Genomic DNA, 10,753 nt, shown 5'->3' on the forward strand with positions numbered 1-10,753 from the left:
ACAAACTTTTTAGCAGGGCCTGTTGCGACAGGACAAGGGGGAGTGGTTTTAAACTAAAAGAGGGTAGATTTAGACTAGATATACGGAAGAAAGTTTTTTACAATGAGGGTGGTGAAACACTGGAAACAGGTTGCCCAGAGAGGCAGTAGATACCCCATCCCTGGAAACATTCAAGGTTGGATGGGGCTCTGAGGAACCTGGTCTAGTTGAAGATGTCCCTGTCCATGGCAGGGGGGTTGGACTAGATGACCCTTAAAGGTCCCTTCCAACCCAAACTATTCTATGATTCTATATACAGATGTTAGTGTGTTGTAGGATAAATGAGAGCGCAGGAAAGGTTGCAGTGTGATTGCACTGGGAAATGGTGATTTTCTTATTGATTGTTTTTGTTGCATATTGCATATAACCACTAGAATATCTTGTTTCAAGAACTTTGGAATAACTTTCTCCATTAGGGATGTTCGGTTATTATCATTCAGTAGTTCATTATGTCTGGTAATGTTTATAGATACAAACAGCCTGCTAATGAAGGCATCACTGTACATATTCATGTCTCCTTAATTGCTAAGTGTTTTAAGATTAAAAGATTAGGGAGGAGGGAATAATTTTACTAATTACACTACTGCCATCCCTTTAACTTTTCAGACAAATGTTCTGACTGAATTGAGAAAATGGAAGCTTAGTTTGATCGAACATCACAAGCTTCAAATGAGACAAGAAAAAGAAAAACACGCTGCACATGTGAGACAATTGAGCAATGAGATGGAAAACCTGAAGGAGTTGCTACATACTTATGAAATTTCTATTGGCAGAAAAGATGAGGTAGTAGTTCAATTTCATAATTCAACAGTTTCTCTCTTTTTAAAAATATCCACACTGAATTTTTGGGTCTGTCTCCTTGAATAACAAAATTCTTCTTGCAGCAAGTAACATAACGAAGTAAATAACATATTTAGAATCGTTGTTGCTGATAATGTTGTCCATACTAATAATAGAAATCTAACGTATTGTTTGTACGTATTTTGCACTGTTTGCTTCTTAAATGTAGAGTCTGTTGTTGTTCCTTATTTGTTTCATGAAGGTCACAGTGGCTTAGAGTCTGTTAACTCTTACACTTTAAAAGCCTTTAATTTTTCAGTGATTGGATTGATTTTCTTGAATTTTAAATGAGCATCAGTCTCCTAAATGTTAAAGAGTCTCTATTTTAGGATTCTTAGGAATTGTACATACGTACAAATTCTTAGGTTTGTACATGTGAGGTCTCTGAGTTATGCTTTTCTGCTATCAACAATATTAACAAGTTCAAAATTAACTAGAATTCTGGAAATGGATATAAAATTTTGGCAGCCCTACAATCACATAGTGTAATTGATTCCTTTTATGGCTATCCTGAATTTTTAACGTTCTACTTGAGAACACTTAATGGAGTTTGGGTTTTTAATTCCTCTTTACCTGTTTTTTTAAAAATGCCCATTAAGGGAGTTGAAATATGGAGGAAGATGATGTTCTGTGTCCATTTGGAAAACAGTCTAATCTTACAGGCCAAGTAAATATAAATGTTGTAACATTACAAGAACAAGATTAGTATAATATCATTTAACTAGAACAAATGTGCAGAACCACAGTTATTTCAGTGTATACCATTCAAACATATCTAATTCTGTTGGATATCATTGTATATCACTCATGTGTAATGCACCATAATTCTTGATGATACTTTGAAAGCAGTATTTTTTTTCTCCTACCAAAGAAATTATTTCTTCAGCCAATTTTATGGTCTGTTTCCAAAAAAAATTGTTTTCAATAGAAAATTATTTGACTTAACAGTAGGTGGCTGTGCTTCTATGTATCACACCATATTTATCAAAACTGGTGTATTCTGACATGGGCATAACCCAAAGTCAATCAGCCTCCCAAATATTATGAATACCGTAGATTCTTGTTTTCACACTGGAAATCTCACAAGTGTTTTTAAATGGCAAAAATATACTAATTAACAAACATGGATTTAGGCTAAGACTTCTAGTGTGTATTAACAGGTACGCAGCATCTACAGTTGATATTTTATGTTAGTATATGACACTTTTTTAAAAAAAGTAATTAATTATTACATTAGTTCCCTTTACTTTCTATTTTCTTATTGATTTGTTGACAATTTATGCAAATTTGCTTCTAATTTTAGATAAATCCGTTGTTATTATACAGCTGAGACTATTCAGTTATTTTGAAACTGTAAAAAGTTAGTCACATATAAGCAGCAAAAAGTAGCTTTTAATAGATTTATTAAAATGCAGTATTATGAAGAACTCATTCTTAAAAACATAGAGATGGATCAGCTTTAAATTACTTCAAATGTATCAAATTGACCTTTATTTGTCTCTGACTTTGATATTTTGAACACCTTAAAGAAACCAAGCTTTTGCCTAGTAATAGTCCATTAAACATTCTGAAGATTGACTGAAATGGTTTGCATGAAACTCTGTACTGAAATAAAATAGGAGTTTTGTACTATTTGCTAGATAACCTTCTTGATTTAAGGATAAACTTAATTTCAAGTATCATTCATTTCATTAATGTATGTTCGATAATTATTGCATATAACATAGGCAGTATAACATATTAACATACGTTAGCATATAACATCATAAAATATTGTTCTTCACAATCTTTATGCAGTAGTTAAAATAACTTTAAGTTATTCCCAAGAGTCCCAATATTTGTCACTGTTGCCTGTTGGAGTTGCTCAATTGTGACTGATGGCAGAATCTAGCTTAAGAAGTTAGGGAAAAATATAGAGAAATACTCATTGATTTGGTGTACCCAATTTGCATCATGCCTGGCCTAATTTTTAATCTGGGAACCTCAGCTGTTTCTGTATACTAATTAAAACATATTTCGAGGTTGATGGTAAAAGTCCCTAGTTGCATTCTCTGTCCAGCAGGCCACCTTGCCTCTCAAATGCTATAGGCCTATATGATGTCTTCCATGAGATTTTTTTTAGAGGGAGTAACAATTCTGAATCAGATTTTTCTACTTCTTAGCAAGTCCTTAGCTTGTTTATTCTGTTCAGAAAATTGAATAAGCTTTCTGCAGGTAAATCGTTTCTTTACACTTCAGTTAATTAATAATGCACTAAAGCAAACTTTTAATATAAATGTTCCTAATTTATCAAAATGGTCTTTGCAAATAAGTGATTCTTCTGAGCTTACGCTACAGTAACATTTAATTATTAGAAAGTAGCACAGAAGCCTGCAGATGTAGGATGAAATAACAATTCAATTGAACTTTTCTTAAAACTACACAGTGAAAGTGTTTAAGTGCTGCAGTCTGAGTGTTGAAGCCACAGGAATTTTACTCCTGATTTGAACTCTGATTATTGTTTCCTGCTTGATAAGACTAAGGGGAAGATTTAGTAGAAAGCATCTGTTCAAAGCAAATGCTTTAGTTGAAAAATAACTGATGCATAAAGTACATTCTATTTGACTTTACAAAGATCATAGCTATTGAAATAGTGTTAATAAATATTTTTGCAGGTGATTACTAACTTGACACAAGCATTAGAGAGGCAAAAGGAGAGAGTAGAGTTGATGAGAAAGTTTACACTGTGGCGGATTCAGCATGTTAAAGCCAAACAAGAGGTATGTGCGCAAAATAGAATGTGATGCCAGTGAAACCTCTGAACTCAAAAGGATCAGTTGCTGCAGTTTCTGCTATAATTGGAAGAAATGACAGTGTTTCTATTTTGATGTGTTTGACAATGTGAAATAACAGTTTGAAAACATCAATTCTAAAAAGAACGCTGCTGTCAGAATACTCTCTGGGATGGGGAAAAAATCAAACCTGTACTTGTCTTATATTGCTCCGTTTACTGTGATCAGCTCACTCACCGTAGTTTACAGTATCTGCATTTTGAAGTAGGTGCCAAGGGAATCTCTATCTAAATTTCAAACACATTACATTTGAACAGTGATATGATACAGTATCACATTTTCCCACAAGCCACTTTCACAATTAAAACTTCAGCTGCCCTCTTTTCTCACGTTGCCAAAACTTGAAGTAGCTAAGAGGTAGTTGCCCACAAAATGTTTGGCATTACATTAGTCATCTAACAGTAAACAGTCTACTAAGTGAAGTATGACAGAAAAGAAGGATCCCATGTCAAGACTGCAAATCTTTCCCATTCTAGGCTGTTAAAAAGGAGAAGCTGTATTCAGGACCTTTGTTCATTGGTACAGATTCTTGGCTAGACTCAAGTTCATTGACACTATCCAAAACTCTGCTGAATTGCAGGGAGGTTTAGCTTTTTCTCTTTTCCTTCCCCCCCATCGTAGAATTTACTAATAATTTGGAGTCTGTTTTTTACTCAGCTCTTATTATTTTTCCTAATTAATTTCTGAAAAAATAATTTAATGCTGAAATACATTGTCTGGTGACTATTTTGAAATACAGTAGAATAAAAGAATTGTCTTAAAGGACTTTTTAAAGCATCCTGAAGTCTGAATTTATTAAAAAAATACATGTTTTATGCTAATCGTCTGCAAACGGTGTGTTTTATATGGTTTCTGCAGTGAATCGAAATGTGCCACAAACCCACTAAATGGCTTCACACACGCATGGTTATACCGTATATGTGAGGTTGTTGTTTAAGTGTCATTAAGTTAAGAGTAAAAACACAGTTTTGTGTAACGTAGGAGTTTGCAAATATGGTTTCTCATACTGGGGACGGTAACGCTCCATGACATGTGTGCAGGAAGAAACACCAAGTTGCTCATGCTATGTTGCATATCACTTCACTGCGGCACGTATAACTCAGTTTAGGCGTTCCTACTGTCGTCTATGTAGTAAGTTGTAAAACAATTATCCATGCTCTCTTGAGTACTTAAATGTCTAGGAAACCTGAACTTGCATATAATGTGGTTATATTTGTTTCCTAAGGAATATGCAAATAGAATAGCAGACAGACAATTCCGGACAGCTTTGATGAAGAAAGTATGGGCAGCATGGCGGTCTCTTAATGAAGAAAAATGGAAAGAAAAAGTAGCAAAAGCCTGTCAGTTAAGGGCAGAAGATGTTTGTGTTCAGCTCACCAATGATTATGAAGCCAAAATTGCAGAGGTAAAATAAGATTTCTTTTTTTCATTCTTTCTCTCCTTCACTCCCACACCCCCTATCCCTCCAAAGTATCTCTTTCTCAGCAACTTGAAAAACATGAGGACTTCCCAGCAGAACAGAGCTCCCAAATACACAAGAAGATCTGAGGAGATCTAAGATCTCCACTATGGTTTCTAGATGTGATCCCCCCACCGCATCTGATGTAAAATGTTGCTGATCTACATGCACAGGTGAAGTAATTCAGTCTCTTCCTGAAATGAGACAAATCTCTATTTGCCCACCAATAGGGATGGTATTTGTTTTCTAAGAGCATGCTGTTAATAATGGCTATGCATTTTGCGGTCTTACTGAAGAAGACAGTGGAAATAGAAGACCATTATTATTATGAATAATCATGATGAGTACAATATTTTTTCCTATAACAACTATTCTGTTAAAGGCTGAATTTAAGTTTGATTTTGTCTTCAACTTGCCAGTTAAGCTTGTTAAAGAATTTTCAGAGCTTAAGGTGAAGTTAAGTTATCAAGTATGCATTGGTGCATGGTAAGTAAATAAAGTTTTAAAATATACATTTTAAAAGCTTTGTCTTTTAACGAGAAATTAAACCTAGAATTTTGAGAACAGGCTTACCAAATGCAGCTTACCAGCACAAAAACAGTAAGTAGTGAATTACAAAGGTAATTTGGTCTGTCTTTTCTCAGCATTTTTAGTTTTTTACAGTAGCTAGAAAAGAGAGATTGCAGATGGCAGTTCACCCTGTGCTTAAATAGTTTTCTAGGAACGCTTATTCTTCTGTTGAGCGAATCCATGTTCCTGCGGAAATCTAGCTTGCGCCAGATGCCTAACTTCTAAAAGACAAAAACTTGCAAGATAAATTTCTACTTAGCTGGTTAGGTAGGGTCTGACAGTCCTTTCGAATGCACTCTTGTCCTTGGTGTGCTCTAGTACAAATAATGTGCTGTAGTACAAAGAAATGACACGTAGCTGTTCATCTCTGGTGAACCAGAGAATTTAAATGAACCAGAGATTTTGAAGTGAAAATGCGTATCTTTGTAAACCTAGTAAGTGACTTTTAAAGCTAATTAAGGAATATGTTTGTAGTTTGCGTTCAGGAGTACAAGACAGCTGTTTCCTTATTCTCTTTTGTAGTTAACTGCTACTTTGGAACAGACAAAAGCTGAGATTCTGCGACTGCACAGTGAAAGAGAACAGTATGAAGACACCATGAAGAAAGCCTTTATGCGTGGTGTATGTGCTTTGAATCTGGAAGCAATGACCATGTTTCAGGGCAAGGACAGTAGGACAGATCCTGGTCAGTGTAAAAAACAGCTCTAATCTGATAGTGTGGGGGGGGGTTTGTTGGGTTTGTGTGTTTGGGGTTTTTTGTTTGTTTGCTTTAAAGGATTCTCCCTTTTCTTTTTTTTTTTTTTTTAAATTAATATGAGGACTTGTGGCAATACAGAGTTTATCAAACTCTTTACTGCTTTAAAAAGTCCTTCAGAAATATTCTGATGCTGAACTTTGTACTGCTGTAGTTGCAAGGTGGAACATGCTCTCTTCATCCTGTCTTGCTGTGAAGGTGGTAACCTGCAACTAAAGGCAGAACCAGAAGCCAGGGATGGCAAAATTCTTAAAATAGTGTGGAAGATTACCCAGAATTCTGTCAGAACCCAGGTTATGGGGGAGTGAGGGGGAAATCCTGGAAAACCCTCCTCTGTTCTCTGGAATCTCAGTGTGCAATGCATCTGCCTTTCCCAGACAGCTCTCCATTCTTTCTTAATCTTGCCTTTTAATGCAAAAAGGGCAAGTAAATCTCCCAGGTTCTGTATTAGCTGGATTTCTGTGCCAGAACAGGAAACACCAGTGTAATTATATCAGCAGCACACTCTTAAAACTTGTGCAGCTACACAGGAAAGAGCTGCACACCCTTACTGGTGTAATGAAATCACCCCTTCAGAGTGAGACAGTCTATAGCAGTAGAAGCATAATCATGCTGGTGCAGCAGTCTACATTAAAGAGAAAATAGCTGTGCCAGTAGAAGTGTCACAACGGTATGTGTGGCTTAACAACCAGCTGTACTAGCAGCAGTTGTTAATGGCCTTAGACAAGTAACTTCCATTGCTAAACTTAACAATCTTATACCGGAAGCTTCTGAACTACTTCAGAGAAGTTCATCCCCAAAAATGTAGATATGAAGAGGAAATAAAAACCTGAAGAAGGTGTGAGAGGTTACTTACCTTAGCAGCTGTCTGAGCCTATTAAGCATATGCAGTATTTGTGCAGTTGCTTAGGAAACTAGAATATGACTTGGCTAAGTGCAGTAGCTGCGTGTTAGTAAGAACATAGGATCAGTATTTGGGGAAGGTCAAGAATGAATGATTTCTTGAAGATACTGAGTTTGGGAATGAAGTTACAGAGCATTGCCCAAGTACTTTATTTTTTACTGTGTTATAAAATAAGAACTACTCTCTCTTGAAGCTTTATCTTATGTTTGTTTGTTTATTGCTTTCCAAAAACATGCAACAGACAGTAAGTCTCCCAAATAATGGTGGGTAACTGAGTGGTGTGAAATAGGAAAGCATTGTTTCTGCAAACCTGTAAAGAAGAGGGTAAGTAGGAAGAAAATGAAGATGACCAACCCCTGAGGTTCATGGATCAAACATTTCGCTTGATTTTTACTATGAAGCAGGAACTGATACTCTACACAGGCACAGTACCTAGAGATTTTGCTGTGCTGGACAACGCTGGGGTGCCTGTACCCAACTTTTTAGGTGTCCAGCAGCATGCTTTTTAATTTCCTGTGGTCACTGTAGTCCTCATCAGGCTTCATAACATCTCGCAGTCTCTGTTGTCCTTGGTCCCATGCCAGCCATCTTCCTCCACTGCCTCTCGTACCACCTTCTCCCCGACCCCAGGCACACTATGTCTTTCTTGCTACAGCTGGATGGTGCTTTTAATGACGTTAGTTATGTAATTATTTAATATGGTTGTACAACTGTTTATTTGGATTCTTCCTGAGGTATAACAGAACAGTGATCCAGGACATCAGGGGACTTCAAACATCAGATTAGATGATTATTGTGATTTTTTTTTTCTTGTCTCGTAATCTGTGGACATTAAAACTTCCATGTGCCAGTCAGTCAGTGATTTATATGAACACTGCAGTGCCACCTACTGTCATTGGAAATAAAAGCATAATTTGGTCCCTTTACAGATTTATTATTATTAGGTTATTATAATGTACATTTAATATACATATAATGTACAAATAACATACATATAATATACACTGTAATGTAGGTTACTAATAGTGTGCAAGTATCACAACCTTAATGGGTCCATAACATTTGGAGTCAATGTTGATGGTCTAAAATCTATCTGGCTGATTGACTGACAGATTATTTTTTTTTTAATTATTATTATATTAAGATTATTTTTAACCTCTTTATGTATTTAAAGGAACACTGAAGCCACACGAATTCATGACTTTTTACTTAAAAAAACGTAACACTGCTTTCTTAAGTAACACAGATCAGATTTGATTGGTCTGTAACTATGTGTTGGTCCTGTCTATGCTTAAGCTTCATGTGTGTGTACATACATATATATGTACAAAATGCATATTCTGGCATAATTTCACTCTTGAAATCTTTGAGTATTGCACCACAACCACCACATGGTGTCACTCTAGACCCTGGAAATGAGCAAAGTTCCCTTGTCCTGGAACTGCTGCTAGCATCATCTGCTTCAGAAATAGGAGAGTAAATAAGACTACCTCTCTCTGCTTTCTTTAAGGAAGTTGTATTCTAAAGGAAAAGGCTGACACTGCTTGGAAAAGATATTGGGCTTGGGTCTGCAGCTTTGACCTGCCCAGGATGTCTGCAATGCGAGACAAAAGAATCCTGGACAGATTTTGCGTAAGCTCAGGCTGACCCAGCTGGTGGGGGGAGATGAGGGCTGTAGGGTGCCCACAGATCATCCCAGCACTACAGCCAGGATGCAGACAGTGTCCAGCCATTGTATGTGGAGATGAGATGCTGCTGAGGATGATCTATGGCTCCTTGAAATTGCAGTATGTTCTCAGGAAAGTTAAAATAACATTTTATTTTACTGACAGTGAGCCCCCTTAAGGATCTTATGCCCTTGCAGAAGTCCTGTATGGCCTTTCTGTGTTTTGCTGCTCTCTGCCTGAACTGGATTTTGGCCTTTAGCATAAGAGCAGGTTTTGCACGCTGTATGTAGTGTTGGCAAGCAGTACAGAGAACCTCAGCTCTTTGCACTACAAGTATGTGACACATGCTACACGGATGTTGAGGCATAACACAGAAACAAGTCCCTTGGAAAATATTATTTCCAAGCATCTGAAAAGAAGGGTCAAATATAGGAATGTTTATATATATACACCTATGAAGAATCCTTTTAATTAGATTATACAGAAAACCCAAATGAATAGTAAAATTTTTACTGTGACTTATCTCTTTTTTTCCCTTAGGGTTTGCTAGATTATGTGCTGATCCCATTACTTTGTGTTTCTAATAATAGATGTAGGAAGTAGGAGAAATGATAATGGTACCATTGTTGCAGGAAGGCTACCTCCTTCGCAATATAATCCCCCCTCACCACCACCTCCACCAGCAACTACTCTTCAGCTGGAAGACATGGTAAGCGTGTAGCTGGAACAGAATTGTATTTGCTAGTGACAAAAATGAAATTCCTCGGTTGGAGGTTTTTAAAGATTAAATGCTATAGCCCATGAATTGAAGGAATTTGAAGACAGTCTAAGTGTAAAAAGAAACCTATGGGTATGTTCAGACTGCGTTGTGTAAATGAAGTGACTGGGGCACAGCTGCTGTGATTTGCTATATTTCCACTAAGCTCTGTTTTTTATTTTAGTGAAAATGCATTAAACTAATGAAGACAAGGTCACTATAATAAGCAGAATTTGCACTCTAAGGTTCTTTCTTGAAAAAAGCTGTTAAGAGCTTTATGCAAAAAACCTGAACTTAATATAATCTGAAAAGAAGAAAAGCTGGCTTGACTTGAAGGTTTTTTTTTAAAAAGTGTGTAACTTTAGAAGTGTATAGACACTGAGGGAACTCGGCTTGTCCTGTCATGTCAGCTTAGCCAGATCATTATCCGGTAGCTTGGATATTCTGGACCTGCCCTGCAGTCATGCTGAAGACATTGCCGCTGTAAAACAATTTTACGCTAGAGTACAGGTTAGAACAGAGAAGATGTGCTTGCCTGTCTTCCTGATTTTTTCATTCTAGTAGTATTAAATGTTATTCACACTGTTTCTACAATTTTTAGACAAGTATTTTTAAATTAGCCAGAAAACAGTAAAACTAGAGATAAAATATTTGCAAAGAAGTTAAATTTAGAGGGGTAATTGGAATAGTCAAAAAACTGACTATCTAAAGAGTAAAACTGTATTTTCTAGAAAGTTATACTGATTCTTTGTAAACTCTGGTTTCGTTCACAGTTTTCTACCCACCTGGGTCATGCAAGCACTTCTCAGACCAGGTTAGATTCTGATTCTCCAGTAATTGTCACTAGCACAGCTGCAGGATCTGGTGTGGCATCAACTCAAAAACTGGTAACATGCTAAAATTAACTTTCTTATTTTTTATTATTAATTATT

At 36.4% G+C, this 10,753-nt stretch overlaps 1 protein-coding gene across 1 annotated transcript in view; it reads left to right on the forward strand.

Annotated features, from left to right (window-relative positions):
• Window positions 1–10,753, forward strand: part of POC5 (POC5 centriolar protein) — a 27,457-nt gene that overhangs the window by 13,449 nt on the left and 3,255 nt on the right. Inside the window, exons 4-9 of the mRNA XM_009578158.1 lie at window positions 646–822; window positions 3,534–3,638; window positions 4,936–5,115; window positions 6,262–6,424; window positions 9,655–9,773; window positions 10,595–10,708. Of these exons, the coding sequence (XP_009576453.1) occupies window positions 646–822; window positions 3,534–3,638; window positions 4,936–5,115; window positions 6,262–6,424; window positions 9,655–9,773; window positions 10,595–10,708 (858 nt within the window). The remainder of the gene's footprint in view (window positions 1–645; window positions 823–3,533; window positions 3,639–4,935; window positions 5,116–6,261; window positions 6,425–9,654; window positions 9,774–10,594; window positions 10,709–10,753) is intronic.

This window comes from Fulmarus glacialis, unplaced genomic scaffold (genome assembly GCF_000690835.1).
Source record: "Fulmarus glacialis isolate BGI_N327 unplaced genomic scaffold, ASM69083v1 scaffold95, whole genome shotgun sequence".
NCBI classification, from domain to species: domain Eukaryota; kingdom Metazoa; phylum Chordata; class Aves; order Procellariiformes; family Procellariidae; genus Fulmarus; species Fulmarus glacialis.